The sequence below is a fragment of the Panthera leo genome, chromosome A1, assembly GCF_018350215.1.
Source record: "Panthera leo isolate Ple1 chromosome A1, P.leo_Ple1_pat1.1, whole genome shotgun sequence".
Lineage (NCBI taxonomy): Eukaryota > Metazoa > Chordata > Mammalia > Carnivora > Felidae > Panthera > Panthera leo.
In genome coordinates, this window is record NC_056679.1 from 156,200,909 (window position 1) to 156,221,652 (window position 20,744).

At 36.7% G+C, this 20,744-nt stretch overlaps 1 protein-coding gene across 9 annotated transcripts in view; it reads right to left on the bottom strand.

Annotated features, from left to right (window-relative positions):
- The window catches only part of KIAA0825 (KIAA0825 ortholog), a 293,878-nt gene that overhangs the window by 148,161 nt on the left and 124,973 nt on the right, over positions 1-20,744 (bottom strand). For all 9 annotated transcript variants that reach the window (XM_042943406.1, XM_042943366.1, XM_042943346.1 and 6 more), the window contains 3 exons: positions 19,981-20,171; positions 17,493-17,675; positions 5,565-5,675 (listed from right to left, as the gene is read on the bottom strand). In XM_042943406.1, coding sequence (XP_042799340.1) covers positions 5,565-5,675; positions 17,493-17,675; positions 19,981-20,171 — 485 coding nt within the window. The remainder of the gene's footprint in view (positions 1-5,564; positions 5,676-17,492; positions 17,676-19,980; positions 20,172-20,744) is intronic.

Sequence of the window (20,744 nt, forward strand, 5' to 3'; positions counted from 1 at the left end):
TAAATGCATTTATTGAGAAAATGAATAAACATCTCTTGGTGAACTGGATAAAAGGAAAGACCCACAAAGCATATAATATAATGAAGCCAAAAGTTAATATATTTAGGGAGGGAAAAATGTATATAAATATAAAACAGGATTACACTGTGTAAAAAAATAATAGAAACAAAAGCAGAGTGGAAAGAAATATCGGCAGCTCAGAATGGACTGGCCACAAATCCAAACATCATGTTGTCATCATAAAAGAAAATGAGCAGTGTAAAATGAATGGGCTGTTTACTCACACTGATTACGTTACTTGGTTTCAGTGTGCAGTTATGACCTACTTAGGTAAGGAAGACTGGAAAAATATTAGGAAATATTTAAAGAACCACAAGAAGATGAAAGTTTGGAAAATAATAAAAAGCATTATAATATAATGGCATAATTGACTAAGATGGTATTCTTCCTTGAACATTTATATGAAAGCACAGTATGGTGTCATAGTATTAACCTTGAGATTAATATATTCTCCACATGCCTCAGTTTAATCTAGTATGAAACTGATTACCCTTTCTAAATCAACTCACATTGTTAGCCTATGCCAGTGCTAGGGATAATGAATACAGTACATTTCACTTACTGCTTTGAAAATACATTTATTTTCCCTAAAGCAGACTCTTCTAAACTCTATTCCAGGGATTCTGGGAGAACATGAAACATTCTATTTTTACCAATTTATATACTTCATGGGCTTTTGCTAGTAATCCTACAGACAAATTGATGGTCCATACAACTGTGTATGCATTTGTAACTCTTATTTTAAGTCTTAATTTCATGTCCTCCTCCTTGCTTTGCTTCTTCCTTCTCACCTACTTTTAATTCATTATCCTAATATATTTAATACTTGTTAAAGACCAACTTAAATCCTTTCTAAAACAATGCACATGTGCAAATAAATAAGCAAATAGGTGAATAAGTTACTAAGATCCTTCATAATACTAGATATTTCAGTCACCTCTACCCTCAGACGTACCTTTTCTAAAAAAGAAAAGCCTAATATATTTTTAGTTTAGCATCATCCAACCCATGTGTTTCCCTGAACAGTTCATTTTAGTTGCTAAAGTGAGGAATGGAGTTTTGAAGAATAATTTGGGGGTGAAAAAACATACAGAAACAGCAGGTGTATGTGAGGGAAATGGATGGAAAGGTGGAGATTAAAAAAAATTTTTTTTAACATTTATTCATTTTTGAGAGACAGGGCGCAAGCAGAGGAGGGGCAGAGAGAGAGGGAGACACAGAATACGAAGCAGGCTCCAGGCTCGGAGAGCTATCAGCACAGAGCCCGACGTGGTGTTCGAACTCACAAACCATGAGATTGTGATCTGAGCCAAAGTTGGATGCTTGACCAACTATGCCACCCAGGTGCCCCATTAAAGGTGGAGATTTTTAATGTCACATGATGGTGGTCTAGGAATTCACACTGCAATGTGTCACAAGTATGAATCAATATGTTGAGTTATTTTGAAATATTTTCATTGCTTCTCTGGGTTCCTGTGACTATTCCACTGTTCTAAAAGTGTTAGATCTCAGGTCACATGGATCCTGTCTTTCTGGGCATATTCTGTGGACCTGTTAGAGAATAATTATCAGGGAGTATTGCCTTCATGGTAGGAGAGCTCATCCTGTACCTTGTATGGAGAATTTAGAAAGGCAAAAAGGAGAATAAAGGTATTACAAGAAAAGAAACTAATGAAGGTCTGAAGCTGAGAATAAAAAATAATAAAAGTGAAAAGTATGGAGTAAGTGTGTCTTAAAGACAAGAGAGACTAACAACTGGAGTAGAGAAAGCTGTTGGGTGCTCCAGAAAATGAGCCAGCCCTGTGGGCCAAGCGGAAGCTACAACAGATTTTTGAGCAGGAGAGTGATATAATGAAAACAGTACTTGAAACATGTTAAATAGTATTCAGATGGACTAAGCTTGGTGTAATGGGTTGGAGAGAAAGGATGGTTCTAAGAGAACAGTCAAGAAAAAATCAACTGAACCTGATAATACACAAGGAACAGGCAAAGAACCAGCTCAGTATGGAAACTATAATCAAGATTGCTACCCTACATGTGTTTCAGAATGATGACACTCCTAATACAAAAGACACCATGCAGAAAGGACAAGGGAAGATTGGAAGGAAGGATCAGTTGAGGACATCATAGTAGATCTCCAGTAATACAGTGGGTCATTTGAGAAATACGAGCAGCCAGACATATAATGTTGAGGGTAAAGGTAAGTGCTTAGAGCTAGAGACGCAAAGCTGGAAATCATCTGCATAGAGATTATAGGATAAGCCATGTGAACAAAAAAGCAATAAAAAATGGGTTTCTTTTTGTTAAAAAAAATTTATATTAATAAAGACGGTCCTGACTTTCGATGGTTCGACTTACGATTTTTTAGCTTTATGATGGTGTGAAAACAATAGGCTTTTAGTAGAAACCGCACATCAAGTTTTGAACTTAGATCTTTCCCCGGGCTAGCAATATGCTGTACAATATGGAGCTGGGTGGTGGCAGAGAGCAGCAGCTCGGGCAGCCGTGCGGTCATGGGGTGAACAACCCAGATGCTCACAACCACTCTGTACCCGTTCAGCCATTCCATTTTTCACTTTCAGTAAATAGTCAAGATATTACATGAGATATGCATCACTTTGTTATAAAATAGGCTTGTGTTAGATGATTTTGTCCAATTGTAGGCTAATGTGAGTGTTCGCACCACGTTTAAGGTAGGTAAGGCTGAGCTATGATGATTCGTAGTTTAGGCACATTAAATGCATTTGTGACTTAACAATATTTTCAAACTTATGATGAGGTCATCAGGATGTAACCCCATCACTAGTCCAGGAAGATCTGTAAAATTAAATTGTTTTCATTATATGAAATACAGAAAATAGGTAAAATGATACATATAAAAATCAAAATTGCTTGCAATCCTACCATATAAAGATAAAAACTATAAGCTCCCTAGCATATATCCTTTCAAGATTTGTTTTTACATACATGCTTTTTTAAAGTTTTTTTTTTTTGTTTGTTTATTTAGGTTTATTTGTTTTTGAGAGAGAAAGATGGAGAAAGCAAGAGAGACAGTACGTGGGAGTAGGAACAGAGAGAGAGGGAGAGAGAGACTCTCAAGGAGGTTCCGTGTAGTCAGCTCAGAGCCTGATGCAGGGCGTGAACTCAAGAACTGTGAGATCATGACCTGAGCCAAAATCAAGAGTCAGACATTCAACTGACTGAGTCACTCAGGCACCCCTCTATACATACTTTTTAATGCTATATGTAAATAATATGGCATAGTTCAACACTTTCAATTCTATCCCACTTTCCAATAACTGTTCATCCCCTGGGAAACATGGGTCTCACATCCAGCAAGCTTGAGGAATCCACACACTAGATCCTTCCCCTGGACATAAACACTATAGATTAGTATGTAAGAGCCCCATAAAAGAGTCTTTACATAGTAAATAACTGACAATCTTAGACGTTTCACGCACACCTGTTAACATCTTTCTGAATATGTGCTCTCTAGTTGAGAAGCTTAGGTTCACCGTCCGCCTCCCAGCTTTGATGTCTTCAGAAAGTCGTTACTTACACATCACTGTACTCTTCATGAAAGAAGCACAGGAATACACACAGACTGGTGAGATATTTAAAAGAGACAATGTGCATGAAGCACCTAGAATGTCTGGTATATAGTTATCATTTGAAAAACTGGGCCAGTTTTGATGTCATAATCACTAACTGTAGCTTCCCTTTAACTATAAATCATAATTATTTGTCATTTTAATATTTTTCAATATCAACCCTTTTAATGACTCCATAGTAGTGTATCATATGACTGTCCTATAATTGACTTGTCTCATTCTATATTGTGGGACATTCATTTCCATTTTTTGTCTTTCAGAAATAATGTTTCCGCAGATATCCTCACATATAAAGCTTCATCAGCAGTTCTGATTAATTCCTTATGATTGATTCCTAGAAATTTCTGGGTCAAGGGGAATAAATATTTTTAAGGTTTTTGACACAGCTTACTAAAAAGTCCTCCAGAAAGCGTGTACCAAACTGCATTTCTGAGTAGTGACTAAGTAGTGACCCTCATGTGCTAATGTCTGTGTTGGATAATAGTGGAGATTGATTACTACACAGAAGCAGACAGAAAGAAAAGTCTTATTACATTTATACTTGCTGCAGGTATAGAAGAAAGAAAGAAGTTAAACATAAGAAGTAGCTGTTTGAAAGATAAACCCATTGCCATGCTGACTTTCCAGGCCTCTTTCTAGGCTGAGCGACCCTGAAGGGCAAGTCTTATAGAGCAATGCCTAAAGTTATAGATGGTTAGAGAGCATAGATTATAGACCTAGGACCTAGGTCTATAGGATATATAGGATGTAGGCTCTACAGCATATAGATTATAGATCAATGGTTATAGATTAAGATGAAAGTGATACTACTAAAAGATTAAAGCAACTTCTTATTTGTGCAATAATGAATTTTAAAGAGTCAGCTCTTTGCTTTTCAATGACATAAGAGTCTATTTACATGCAAGCTGCTCAGTACTGAAATGACAGGGTACTGAGGGCATTCCATTTCTAGGAATCAATCATAAGGAGTTAATCAGAGATGGTGAAAATGTTTTATTTGTAAGTGAAGTAACAAAAATACACTTGAATATAGAGTCTTATGGGTCACTGACCTCGGATTCCCCATTACCTATACGGAGACAGCAACTTAATAGGTCAACAGGGTATATCTATTGTATTTATGGAGACTTTGTGTAGGAGGTTTACACACCCTTATTCCTGGGTATGACTCTTGTTCCTCAAGAGTGAGATACACTCAGTAAATTTAGAGAGTGAAATCATGGATAGTGTATTTCCAAGGTGCATCAAGAATGTATGGTGATTAACAATATCTCCTTCAGCTACACATGATATATTTATTCACAGATACCAAGCAAAGGTCCTCTCCAATGATATATTCAGTGAAGAATCAAACTGACACTCTATATAATGCCACCAAATGTCATCAGATTATTCTGGAAGTATATTTCATGCTTTAAATGATTTTTCTTATGTTTAAATGCTGTTAATTAAATAATAAAAGTTAAAGACCCTATTCTTAATTTTAAAGTTTCTCCTCTCTCAACTTTTACCTAAGGCTCTGAGTTAGTTAAATGAATTATCCAGTTTTGCTGTCTTTTTTTTTTTTTGATACTTAGTTGTAGTACTGTCAAATCCCCAGTCATAGATCAAAAAGGATAAATTGTAAGATGGCTAAGCAATTAGAACCACTAAATTCCAAAAATTAACAATTTGCCATTATATCAGTAAAACTATGTTAGTAAATGATTATGTAGTTTGTATCCTGGATTCTTGAGCTAATAAAAAAAGAAGTAATACTTTTTACTTACCTATATAATATAAAATTTTGTAAGTTCTTTTTGTGAGATGCATTTCCCTCAATGAGTAAAAGTTTCTCCTAAACTTGAAAGAAATCACCGAATTTTACACAGTAAAGCATTTAGAGGTTCTCACCTGAGTAAAGAAGGGTAGAAATGTGATATGCAAGAAAACCAATGTAATGGTTGCTTAAAAAATGGTTTCATGGAATTTGAAGCAGAGTCATCCATGCCATGCTGAAAAGTCCTGGGGAAATAAAATAATTATTTCATAATATACAGAAAACATTACCCATGAAGACCATCAAAACTTTTTATTCTCACTTAGTCAAAGTTAATGATTTTACACAAAATGATATCGTGTTAGAATGGACAATGCATTCATCCACTTGGAATCTGTGTTAATAGGTAACACAGAGGCCCCCATATAGCAATCCTTATACTTAGAAAGGTCTGAGAATATCATCATTATATTATAATTCTCATTATAAAATTTGTCAAACATAAATGTATAAAGAATAGGACACTAAATACCATTTCTATCTCCCTCCTCAACCTAGATCCAATAAATGTCAATATTTTGTCATATTTGCTTCATTTATGTAAGATGTTTAGCATAAAGATACCTCTCTTTATTATTTAAAGTGATTTATAAATACTAAACAATTAATGAGAATTTATAATTAATTCTGTATGCTCCTAAGAGCCTATAGAGAGCTTATAAAGAAGAATTTAACTGTAAAATATATGACTATGATTTCAAAATTAGAACAATTTGGCCAGAATATCTGGTTTACAACTATCTTTGGAGAAGTGACTATAACATTTTTCTTGGCTGGCCCAAATTCAACAATAAATCTTGAGGTAATAAGAAAGAATTTGCTACATAAAATCTTTAGTAGATAGCTTGGTTAATAAAATTTTTATCATAACAGGAGACTATACTTGCCTACATGGAGTGAGGAATAACAACTGGGAATATTTTAGAAATGGAATTGTTTGAAGTGGTACTCTTTTTATATATAGTACAGGAACAACAGCGTCTTTAAATAATATGTAGAACAGAATTCCATTCTGAAAACCCTTCTTACCTTTTCATTCCATATCCTGCTTCTTATAATATCACACTTTCCAAATTTGACCTAACTCTTCTCAGTCTGTCTTGCCAAACTGAACACCTTCTAATTAAATATACTTCAACATTTTTTAGACTTTAATATATCTCTTCTTTGAATATTTATTTATTTATTTATTTATTTATTTATTTATTTTTGAGAGAGAGAGAGAGAGAGAGAGAGAGAGAGAGAGAGAGAGAGAATATGAGCAGAGGAAGGGCAGAGGGAGAGAGAGAGACAGAGAATCCCAAGCAGGTTCCATACTGTCAGTGCAGAGCCTGGTGTGGGGGTTGAACCCACGAACTTTGAGATCATGACCCGAGCTGAAATCAGGATTAGGAGTCTTAACTGACTGAGCCACCCAGGGGCCCATAATATATCTCTTCTTTGAAAGCCATTTTTTTTTTTTTTACTAATTTTTTTTTTTTTTTTTTACTAAATTTCAGAAAGAACAAAAGTTACTAGATAGGCTTCAAAATGAGGCTGTCATATTTCCAAACCTTACATTACACTGTGTGAACCAAGCAGAAGCTTAGATCAGGATCCTAGGATACGCTTTTCTAAGGAGTATGGACTTTGTGCCAGCAGTGAGGAATCACTGAAGACTTTAGAGCATGGGAGTTATATCAGCTATCTTATATTTTCAAAAAATCACTTGTGCAATAGTGTGGAGTGTTGACTAAAGAGATCAAGGCTAGGGAAGATCAGGCAGAAGAGAACAATGTCCTAAACCAAAGTAAGAGGCAGAGGAGACAGGGAGTAGGAGACAAATATAAAAAATATAAAATTAATAGAATCAACGATATTCATTCCCTAAAGACATGGGGTTGGAGATGGCACAGGGAGAAGGTAGAAGGAGAAGGGCTAAGGGTTAAGAGAAACCTGGGATGGCTCGAAGGCATTTTACTTAGTTTCAGATATGTTGAGGGAACTGCAGGAATCTGAAGTATATCCAAAGAGAGACACCCACTTGAAACTTAGATTTGCTGATGTAACATATACAAGAGATATCTAGGGGGAAGATATTGATGTGGAAGTCATTAGCATAATGGCAAAGCCAAGGGGATGGCTGTGCCATTACCCAAAAGAAAGTGTAAAAGGAAAAGAGATGGTCTGGAACACACTGACAATTAAAGGATGAAGCGAGAAAAAGAAGCACTCAAATGAAACCAAGAAGGAATAATCAGAGATGCAGGCAAAGAGCCAGGAGACAGTGATGTTAGGTAAACCAAGGGAAGAAAAATGGCCAGTAGTGATAAAAGCTGCACAAAGGGTAATTGAACGTAGGGACAAAGATTTGAGTTAGCTACTGGGTAGGCATGGATGACCTGGCCCACGTTTTTTGTTTAGCATGATGAGGGCAGTTGCAGTGCATTGAACGAATGGTAGGTGTGAAAGTGCAGACAATGAGTGCATACTACATTTAGAAAGGAAACATAGGGGCGCCTGGGTGGCTCAGTCGGTTAAGCGGCCGACTTCGGCTCAGGTCATGATCTCGCGGTCCGAGAGTTCGAGCCCCGTGTCGGGCTCTGTGCTGACAGCTCAGAGCCTGGAGCCTGTTTCAGAATCTGTGTTTCCCTCTCTCTGACCCTCCCCTGTTCATGCTCTGTCTCTCTCTGTCTCAAAAATAAATAAACGTTAAAAAAAAATAAAAAAAAAAGGAAACATAAAAATAAAGAAAGAATTTTTTTTTTTTTTTTTTAAGTAGGCTTCACACTCAGCACAGAGCCCAGCGAGGGGCTTGACCCTGAGATCAAGACCTGAACTGAGATCAAGAGTTGGGTGCTTAATTATCTGAGCCACCCAGGTGCCCCCAAAAGAATATTTTTAAATATAAAAGAGTCTTTGGAGAAAGAGTCAGAAGACAGAAAGAGTATTTAAAAGACTACAGCTACGGAGTAGGAGGTAAATGTGATCGAGAGCTCAGGTGAAAATATTTGTTTTGGTTGGGAAAAGAGATACATTGATCAAAGGATTTAGAGGGAGTAAGGATCGAGATAATTATTAAAATGGAAATGAGAAGTTAAAGTACATTCATGATGATCTAGGTTTTCTCAGAAAAGTATAGGGGCAAAGTCATCTGCTAACAAATAGTGGGATAGGGCAAGGTGGAGGGTTTGCTAAAGTGGAGGAGGATGGAAGAGAAAGCCACCCAGATGTAAGACAAACACTGGAGTTATCAGAAAGTACAAAAGGCCAGCTAAGTGAATGTCATGGGCAGTGTTCCAAATTCTGGATGGAGAGGCCAAGAAAGTGAGGGAAGAGAGAAGGGATATGCACTAGCAAGGGAGCTAGGAAGGGTTGGTACTGGCATAACGTGAGAGGAGAAGAAGCAAGCATTCTGGAAAGAGAGAAGACCTCATAGGAAAGCAGTCTGGAAGAAAAGGATGGGACAAGAGATGAAGGGCTTGATGAGAGACCAGTAGGGATCGGGGGCTGTGGTATTGTAACCTCTGCCCATTCTACCACCTACATGATTGAGCCCTTTGCATAAAGTCCGTTCTAATTATCGGGGGGTGGGGGGGCAGTTCATTTCTCCAAGAATGAAAACCTTACCTAGAAAGTACTCTCTGCCATGGTCAGCTGGCTCTCTAGACTGCTCTACCTCAAAACCTTATAAAAAGTCTTCCCTGACTAAGAAATTTTCTATCTCACCACCTCATCCCTGTCTATGGTCTTATTTTGCTTTGTTTCTTCTTAGGACTTAAGTCTACCTCCGATCCTCTTACATTTATTTTTTTTGCTGTCTGCTCTGTACCCAAGGGGAGGGTCACTGAAGATTATCTAGAGGCAGTGCACGGGCACATGCAGGAGCTCTGGAGCCAGACAGAGTGAGTTTGTATTTTGGTGTTTTGGGTGGGCTTTTTATTGGACACACAGTGTGGTTTGACAATTTATTCAGTTTCAGTTTTCTCATTGGTAAAATGGTAAAAAAGAAATAATAACCACCTCACGAGGTCAGCGTGATGATTGAGATAATGCACATAAAGGACCTAGAAAGTGTATGTACATAATCCAGGACCAACATATGTAACATATTATCAGCATGAAAACAACGGTTGTAAACACTTCTTAAGAAGGTCTACAACTATCTCAGAGTCTAAATGGTTGCCTAATACAGTTTCATCCTTGAGATTAGAAAACAATAATGGAGAATCTAAGGATAATGGAATGGTTATTTGGAATGGTGTGAAAACTTTTCAGACCACAAACCACTGGCAATACGGTATTTCCCAGAACACTTCTGCCAGTACCTAAGCTCTTTTATTCCGCTCATGGTTTCTCAGTCATCCCGGTAATAGTAGGGTTATTTGGCTATAAGAAATGTTATGGCAGATGTTTATGGTCTCAGAGGGGGTGGGATCTGTATAAGCATTTAATTCCACAGCAAGATCCCAAATTAGTGTCATTATTCTGGAGAGTATAACAGGGTGAAAATTGGCCCACAAGCCTCAATGGGGGAATGAAATGATGAGCTGGCTATTAGATAACCTCTAATGATGTTTTGGTATACACTTAAAAGAGAGGATGCTCTAAATAATTCATAGTGGAGAATAAAACACAATCATATGAGCCACAGAGTTATATTTTCCACAAGACTTAAAAGAACTTTGATACAGCAAATTTAAATACTCTTTAAAAAATAAGTAATTGTCCATAGGTTGAAGCAAAATACATTTCCTCACATTTCCAAATTAGCAGATTGTAAAGATGTTTTTGCTTAGGGGGAAAAATGTGAATTGGGGGAAATTCCTTGCCTTTGCCCTTCCTCCAGCATCAGCTGGCCTTTGCCCCTTCCCTCTCGCTAACATCAGACAGACTCTGCGGTCTTCACAGCATGCCACTTGGGCCCTCTGCCCCAGATTCAGTCTCTTGTGGGTCTGTGATGTACAAGTATGTTGCCTTCCTTCCTTTCTTCATTAACAAAACTGAATGACTTTTGGGGGCTTATGCAGCCAGCTGCTGCTAGAAAGAAAGAAATCCAATGCACATCAAAAGTGAGAACAACTGATAAGCAAAAAAGAGTTAGCTGGGTTTTATGCTTCTCTTGTGCCACCCTGCTTTTGGCTGCCCTCCCAGGAGAACTCTGTCTCATAATACGATGCTAATGGATTAAATCTCCAGGATGGAATTGAGGCAGCAGAGGGATGTAAGTTTCACAGGGGTGGAGGGGCCAGGCCAGACACCTCACTTCTGTGTCTACCATAGTGCCTAAGCCACCGGAGGTGCTCAAGAAATTAAAGTACCAAGAGAAGACCACAAGTTTAGAAGAAGTAGAATTAGTTTGAAACTGAACTACAGAGATAGCAATGGAATATTCGAGACAATGAAGACATGCAAGCCTTTCTGATGTCTCAAAAATCACAATTAACCATGAACGTGTAGAGAGAGCCAAATTCAATCTACTTCACCATTTTATTTATTTTTATGTTTATTTATTTTTTAAATGTTTATTTATTTATGTAGAGAGAGGAAGAGCAGGCATGCACATCCACGGGGAAGGGGCCGAGAGAGAGAGAGAGAGAGAGAGAGAAAGAATCCCAAGCATGCTCTATGCCCGGCATGGACCCTGACACAGGGTTTGATCCCATAACCTAGGCCAAAATCAGGAGTTGGACACTTAACTGACACACCACACAGGTGCCCCATCTACGTCACCATTTTAAACACAGTTCTAAGTCATTATTTTGCTTTCATAATCCAGCATTATCCCTGGGACTATAAATAGTTGCATGAATATCATTCAGTGAGAGAAATTAAGGTAAGACACTTAGGATAAACAATGGCTCCCCACACTTCTCCTGCCCCCTGCCTTATGTTTCTCATGATGAAAATAACTCTTTGAGGTTAGACAATAATGATTTGGATTTGGAAAATGACTGGCACAATGCTTGGACAGACTGTAGGTACACAGCAGAAATTGGTTAAAAAAAAAAAAAAGAAAAGAATGGGGCGCCTGGGTGGCTCAGTTGGTTGAGGGTCTGACTTTGGCTAAGGTCATGATCTCCTGATGGTTTGTGGGTTTGAGCCCCACATCACCTTGCTGTTCTCAGCACAGGGCCTGCTTCAGATCTTCTGTCCCCTCCCCCATCCCTCCCCTACTCATGCTTTCTTAAAAATAAATAAAAACATTAAAAACAAAAAAAAGAAAAAAGAATGAACAGTGGCAATGAAGATGAATTTCAGGGGCCATCTGTGACAAGCAATCTTGAGTGGTGTATAGCCGAAGGGCAGATGGAGAACAGGACAGATGGTGGTGAGGCAGAATAAGACTGGATCCCAGAAGACAGGGCAGGAACCAGCTAGTCAAAGATTCAGGGCACAGGCCTTCTTCAAAGGTCATGACTAGCCCTTCACCAGTGTTTTACTTTATTACCTTATTAGAATCACATATAAGGCTGTTTGTGATTAGAATCACATATAGGCTTAAACAAAAAAATAGAAAGTTTATTCAAAAGCAATGTTTAGAGGAAGGGGAATATGGGGGTCATTTAATCTAAACAAAATGGCTAAAATAACTAACTTCCCTTTCTGAATCCTTTTGCATTCTGCCACTTTTTTTTATCATGTTAATTATTTCAATTTTTATTTCTATTCAGTACGTACTTATTTTTTAACAGCTTTATTAAGGTGTCTAATTCATATACCACAAAATTTACTCATTTTGAGTTTACAGCAAAGTGGTTTCTACTATATTCACAGAGTTGTGCAAACTTCATCACTATCTAATTTTATAATATTTTCATTAGCCTCAAAAGAGATCGTACACCTATTAGGAGGTATGACCGATTCTCCCCTCCTTTCAGCCACTGGCAACTGACTAATCTACCTTCTGTCTCTCATTGCTTATTTTGGAAATTTCTAGTAAAACAAACCTTACAATATGTACTCTCTTTGGTCTGGCTTTTTTTTACTTCACAAATGCTTTTGAAGTTCAGCCGTGAGGTAGGAAGCACCTGTCAGCACCCCATAGTTTTTTATGGCTGAATGATATTCCCCTGTATGGATAGGCCACATTTTGTTTGTCCATTCACCAATTGGTGGGCATTTGGGTTCTTTTCACTCTGTGCTATTATGAAAAATCCTGCTATGAACACTGTGTACAAATCTTTGTACTGACATACATTTTTGCTTTGTTTACATATATACACCTAAGAGTAAAACTGCTGGGTCAGATCACCGTATGTTCAACATTTTACATAAGCATACTCTATGCTTAATGTTTTGAGGAACGACTTGCTTTCAAAGCATGCCAGGCACTCTAGCAATATGAAAAATGAAATTTTAGTCTAATATGCTCTGCTTTGTGAGGGACAGTGACATACTTTAAAATAAATAAGTAAATAAAAAGGCTAAGACCATAACCTCAAAATGATTACCTAGTGTTGGTTTGAAACCAGAGACACAGCATTGAAATACCTTGGGATTTAGTTCTTCAAAGCCATATTGGTGATACCAAGTGAACCCCAAGATAGTAGGTCTGCTATTCTGGTCATAGTGGTCAATATTCTGCCCTATTTCTGATGATTCCGGTTTTTGCCTATTAGGTTGGCACTTGTACTGAAAATCATCCTTCTGTGTTGTTAAATATTGTAACACTGGGGACAGTGGCTATGTGTGTGTAAATAAATTCAATGTTAACATGGAAAATTTTATTAGACTTTACTTGATGGTAGATACTTCATCTTGCTCAATGCTATAATCCTGGTGCTTAATCCCTGTGCTTAATCACAGGGGCTAGAGAGGCAGCAACATTTGTTGAATTGAAAACAAACTGCATTTACCTAAAATTCTACAAATTTAATTTTAATTTGCTACAGAGAAACTAAAATTAACATTCTATGCAAGCAAAATGCAACATACAGAACCATGTTGGGGTATGTATATGAATGTGCACTGAGTATACTTCTGAATGTGCAGTTTAACTGCCTTTATGAAAGATCTACAAGCAATAGGCATTTTGGAAAAATACACGGTGAATATTTCATGTTTCGGCACGTCTCTTTCCCTGGAGGACAAACTTAAAGTACTCCTTTTATAACATTCTAACAGAAATCTACAAAGGAGAGTTAAAAGAGAACACACATTTTTGCAAACAGGTTTCATTCTTCCTGAAAAGATTTTAAAATCATGTATTCCTGCCCTGGGATTTAGTGGTCCTACGTTAAACTCAGAAAGGAAAATACATTCAGTTTATCTGTCAGAACTACTTGGAAGAAAGGCAGTCACCTTCAAAAAAAGGCATATCACATGTAGTGACAAATGTCAGGTACAGTTTATGAAAAATTCAGTACTATCAACATCTGATTGTTACTTTTCACCAATCCCTCAAAGCACAGCTTAATTTTTAAATGTGAGCTAGAGACATATTTTTTTCTTCAATACTAATAATATGACAATTGCATACTCTGGTTGTGAAAAGAAGCTCAATAAGTCAATAGGGTCCTTGCAACACACATACAATTTTTTCCTACTTGGTGAAGATCACCCTGTAGATTTCCTTTGTCAATATAAAGCAAAATATATTTCAAAGATTACACTGGTATTCTAGAAAAACAATCATAACATTTAAATCAACTTGAATGGATACAATTTGTGAAAATTTATACAAACTGAGAAATATTGAAAAGGAAAGTACCTAGACTTTGTTCATGCTTAAAGGCAACGTAGCTATCTGTGTTTTATATTAAGAAAAACCAGAGGCGGTGCTTGGTGTAAAATGTTCTGTAATCCTGGTTGAAATTAGCAATTTAAATTTGTTGAATGAGGTTACAGTGCAGTATCTAATGCACAAATCACAGAGATTTGAGTACTTGCATAGTTGTTAAAAAAATGTACCAAAAGGCCATGGGTTAACAATAATCAATGTATGTTACATTATTATTATTAAAATGTGCAATCTTTGATAATAATTTATTTGTTTTACAAATGTATTGGGGGGTTAAAATTTTTCTATTCATCTGTGACAAACCATGAAATTCAATATTGCTCACCATGACCAATCCATGAAATTTGTCAACTTTGTTCCTGATTTTCACAGGGCCTTCCTCTCAGATGAAATGACCCATTGAACTAAGAGCATAGCAATTTTTTCATCTATGGTAAATCAGTTTAGTTTACTAGGATTTATTACGTGCTTCAGACCTTGAGCTTTTTATGATTATGAACTATTATGCATATAATCCCAAACTTACAGCAATTTATCTTACTATTTCTTCCCCTTCCTGAAAGAATTCTCCATTTCTAAAATTAGTTCTTCTTGCCAGAAGAAACAATCTATAAACAATGGGTTTGTTGAAAGTCAAAGAGTGGGTGAAAATTATAGGGAAGGTGAAATCAAACTTGTTAATTACTCTTAGAATTTCTAACACAGAAGTCTCAAAATTCACTGAAAATCAAGATTTATATATTTCTCCTACCAGAATCTTCCAGAAAGGAATACTTTACCTAATTTATCCTAAGAAATAAAAATATTCATCATTTTTCCTACCCAAGAAACTACAAATATGCAATTATCTAGTCTTTTGAGATTTAGAGGAGAGTTTAAAGAAACTTGTATAATTATATTATGATAAGATCTACTCCAGCCTCTTCTACAATATTACCAATTTGAATGAAATAAACCAGAAAAGTAGTTCAAAATTTTAATTTCCCTAAATCTTATTTACTATGTAAAATCTTTCAATATTTTAAAAATGCAGTTGCTGGGGTGCCTGGGTGGCTCAGTTGGTTGAGCACCCAATTCGTGATTTCGGCTCAGTCATGATCTCACAGTTTGTGGGATTGAGCCCCGCAGCGGGTTCTGTGCTGACAGTGCAGAGACTGCTTGGGATTCTCTTTCTCCCTCTCTCTATCTGCCCCACCCCACTCGTGTGCACACACACACACTCTCTCTTTCTCTCAAAATAAATAAATTTTCAAATAAAGTAAAAATAAAACTAAAATGCACTTGTCGAGTCTCTGCTTTGTTGTCCTGCCCATTGTTCCCCTGCAGTGTATTCAATTAACTTCTATCTCCTTTGTTCTGCCTTGGGTGAATTCTTTCACCACCCTACCACCAACCTTCACCTGATTGGGTCACCCCACATTTGGTGGCTCTCACAGGGAACCTCTGTTGGTCTGGGACTTTCCTTGGATTATCTGGGAACTTCTTGGGACTCTTCCCTTGGTGGATGGATTCTAGTACTCGTTGGGAAACTGAAGCTCAGGAGGAGGTTATTCCTCCATGAGGATCCAAACTCCAGGGGGAACCAGTTCCCCTCTTGCCCTTTGGAGGGACCCTTTCCTCCCTCTCCCTTACTCTTCTCAGCCCTTCTGTGGTCTAACCCTAGTACACCTCATACAACTGAAGATCTCTAGCCCAGGTGGCTCCCAGGTGTGGTCTGAAGGTCTGAGGGTGAACAAGTTGGACTGCCCATGCCTGTGAGGGCAAAGGACTTCTGTCCTCTCTCCCACTCCATCCCCCTGAGGCATCCATCCCCAAAGTGTGGCAGCTCATCCAGGGTCAATCCACACGTTAGTAACGGAATTGGTTGGAATGCTTTCCTGATGCTGGCTATCTCTCAGTCACCTTGCTTCTTTCTGCCCTTCTTTTTTCCCTTTGTTCCTGAGGATCCAGGCACCATCTTGATCTATTGGCAAAATCTGTTACTATCTGTGTGAGTGAATCCAACAATTCCATGAATCAACAAGGATTCCAGCCCACACCATGGGAGGATCCGCTCCCCCTAAATTCTATGGAGCTGGCCACCAGGGAATTTCACTCGAATTGCCTATCAGCTTGTTGATCTAATACCATGCTCTGGTCTATAACCGCACAGAATGTCTGACGGACTGACAATTTTAGGTAGGGACAGGTGCCTCCCCTGTCTGGCATGAAGCAGCTAATGAAGATGATACCTCTGCCCAAATGCCAAAGATTTGTCATTGTTGACCTGTCAAGGGGGAATATAGAGGCCACTTTTAGGCAACAGGCTTGAGCAATGGGTAAAAGGGGCCACAGTGACCGCTGAACTGAATGCAAACAGGCTCTTTAGGCTCTTTAGGGCAAACAGCCCACTTCAATATATCCATAAGCCCTAGCTGGCCAATGGGCTGCTTACAACCTGGCACGGATACCAAAAAAGGAAAATTCCATACATTCTTATACCTCCTCACTACCACCCCTGTAACTGTAGCCCCCATCACTGTCTCCTGGCAGGCAGTCTCTCCTTTACTCTTTTGCCTGGTGCTTCCTTGCAGTATATTCAATAAACTTCTATCTCTTAAAAAAAAAAAAATGCAATTGCTGAGGCACCTGGCTGACTCAGTCAGTAGAATACATGACTTCTGATCTTGGGGTTTTGAGTTCAAAGCTCATATTGGGCATGTAGTTTACTTTAAAAAATAGGTAGATAAATAGATAGATACACAGACAGAAAATAAAAATTCAATTACTTAATCCTATTTCTACTTGCCATTACTAGCTTAGGCACTCAGCCTACTACTAAAAATGCAAATCTATGGCAGATTAACTGGCAGTATGGAACCATTAGGTTTCTTCCAGATTTGGGAATATTTTAGAATCCTCTTTTAAAATTTTTCAATTAAAGCAAATTACTTCATATAAAATTAAAACTAAAAACTATTTTCAAAAAGCCATTAAATATGATTTTCTTTTTCTATGAAATGATTAAAATAACTGACTATTAATATAATCATTTAAACAACTCAAATAGTGAAGCTCAAGATAATCCTGATCCTACTGGAGCCTTAGCATCTGAATACGATTGATAACAGAGATACAGCACAGTATTAGTTCCTTTCGTAAAATGGCCCAATTTACAATATCAAAAATGCACTTCAAAATATCTCTATTCGCTGCTTCACACAATTCAATAAGTAGTATAAAAATAACTTTAAGTCACATTATATACCCTAATAGCTAAAAAAATATGTTTGATACTTACTGATATAATTCAGTTAATGGTGAAGTCAAAATGACTAATGTTGTAAACAGATTATTACAATGGGTATGAATTTTAAAAATTTTATCATCTATATACTGATGGGGATTCAAAAGCTTCTGTACAGATGTGCAAATTGACCATAACAAGTTCTCAGTGCATATTAAAATTGTCGTGACATCAAGTCTATTGGAAAGAAAAAAGAAAATTTTGTTAAGCAAAATTGTTTCTCTGACTGGTACATACACTATCATCCTTATCTCTTATATTAAACAAATGTAAGGATAGAAATATTTGGTTAGATATCAGAGCTTCAGAAATCAAAGACAAACAGAAAACATCAAAGCTTAGCGTTTGAGTTTCCAGGTGTTAGATAACCCATATACCACTATCTTTAGGAATAGTGAGGTCTCTAATACTAAAATATGTTGGGAGGGCTTTTTTTTTTTTTTAAGGCTTACTTTTCATTATTAGGATACTGTTCAAAAAGCTCAAGACACTTTCCTTCAAATTATGTCCAACAAAAAAGGAGGCAGATTAAAAGAAAATTTGCTATTACCCACATATATATGATAGGTAAAGTTTTGATAAGAGAATAATTCTCCTTATCCAAGTACAAGCTGTCAAAAGAAAGTTACAAGTTTGGATAAACACGTTTCCCTAGCAAGTGGGAGAGGAGAAAAAAATGAGACCAGAAGCACAAATGGAGAAGCCTATAGTTTCAGAAATTTTCAATATTGAATAAATTTGTGGAAACTTTGTTGTATTATATAATCTTATTCATAAACTCATTTGTTTCTATCTTTCTTTTGTTTCAACAGAGACCCAAAGATCTGTTCAAAGATTATTTTGGTATATGACTGACTGAATTGTATAAACCTCAGTTAATTTCCTCTTTTTTTTCTTTTAAATTCAGTGTTGAAGAAATAGAAGATAGAAATTATGAAGTGATAAGAAAACAAATAAGTTTGAAGATCTTTTAAATGACATTTTGGCCTCAAGTTTATTATATATGTAAAATAAATTTATACATATACTACATATTACAACGATTACATATATATAGTTTTAGCCATACTAAAAACATCAATAATCGCCTTTAGGAAGGTTTAGCTGTCGTTTGCATCCACTTTCTCTAATTGTTAACTAAACAATTACAAATCGAAGATATGTACACACACACACACACACACACACACACACACAATCTGATTTCCACAGTAATGGTGGTTTAGTATTAACCATTCAAATATGACAATTTATTTATTTTACTTAAAAAAACTAGAAGAAATAATTCTAGCATTTCATGGCATTTTTATGTAACCATCCAGAAAACAAAAACCAAAAGTCTCCATCGTACAGTTAATTAACTATACTACCAAGTTCATGAGCTAATAGTAAATCTGATTTCACACACATCTCATAATGACTTGCCACCTCCGAGTCAAAAGTGATTTAATCTACATAAGGAAAAGAATGAAGGTACCCTTTGCTCTCAAAAAAAGCCTTTCCATCTATTCTTCAGAGTTCAATGATTTAAAAATGTTTGGTCAGTAATTCAAAACAGCCTTTGCAAAATACCATATTTATGAAACACTGTAGCAGGACCTAAATACCCTTCAAATGCAGCATGTTTTACAAGAACATGATCAGGAAATGATTCCCACTGCCAAAAAGAAAAAACAAAAAAACCCTCTGATGTCTCTAGATTCCTCCAAAAATATATCTGAAAAAAAAATCTTTTATACCTAAAAGATACTTCTTAATCACATTGGTGAGAATATTTAGAAAACAAAAACCTTTTCTTCATATGGCCTGTTGTCATGTAAGCAAATTTTTGTAAAGGTCATTGCCTAGATGTCTCATGGACCTGGACTATATATAATTTAGTCATTAATATCCCGTGACTGCTGCTCCTCATTTTCTGTGATTTCACATTTTGTTAAACTGGCTTTTAGTAATACATATTGAAAAAGAAAGGGGGGGGGGGGGAAGAGGTAATTACAATATATCAAGAAGAAAAATTATTAGACAAAGGAGTTTCCTTAATGAAGATTAAGTACACTATTTAAAGATATACAAACAAAAACTAAAATCCCCCAGTGCCTAGAATCTCAAAGTCAAATTAACTACCCCATCACAGAACTGTTGCTTTTTTCTCCATTTCAGGGCCCCAATTCTCCCTCTTTATCTTATTTATTAAGTTTTGTATATAAGTGTCTTAGATTGTAATACATCCTGAATCATTTTTTAGAAACTAGTGGGTTCTATACACAATTTTAAGAAGAAAAAAAGAGCACAGTCATTTTGATTCAAGTTCCACATTTCCACTTTAGTATCTCAGGAGAATTGAATACGATTTCCTCTCAGATGTTAGGAACGTGTTAACTATACAAGGAGCTATATCATGAGATTTAGAATTACATTCTGCTTTATACCAGCTGATGAAAGAGTTTTCTTGAAAAGCAATGGTTTTCACAACTTCAATTACCTTATCTGTGGAGTTCTCTTATAACTGGGATGGGCCCGAGCATATCTGGAGGCCAGTAGACCCAAACATTTCTCCAGCACATCTGTTAGAATTTCCTGGGCTAACTTCGGGGGCAGAATGGTCCAGAGATCATGGTGAAGAGCGCAGAAGAAATAATGCCACATCTGGAGTGAGAAGGAGCATCTTTCCCCCTGGCAAAACCACCACACGTTAAACAACAGAATCACATCTTCCAAAATGTCAGTTTGCTTCCTATGAACATAATTAATTCAGGCTGAAAGGAAATAGCTGGAGAGTTTGACACACTAGATGACCAAGAAAGATTTTTGACAAGATGTAAAACATCCTTATTGACAAAGGAACATATGTTTTATTTCAATTACGAGACCAGATATTCTAGTGCAAATCCAGACCACAAGCCTTTAACCTAGCATATCTAGTTTTACCTACTCCTAGCCTGGAGTTTAAAATTCATTTTAAGCAATCAGCTTTACAGTTGCCAAAAAAGTCATACTAGTTTAAGATGGTGGGCTGATGCTCCTAAAATTAAATGTTAATAATTTAAATGTTTTAAGTATGTATATGTTTCTGAGACTATTAGCATCATTGAGGTGCTAATGTTTGAGATTTCACATTATAATGAAATGACATGAGTAAAAATAAACTTACATGCCACATACTTATTAACATGCATGATACCAAGGGGCATGGGTAACTATTAAAGATTATTGCATCAGGCTATTCCATTCATGGAGTTCTAATAA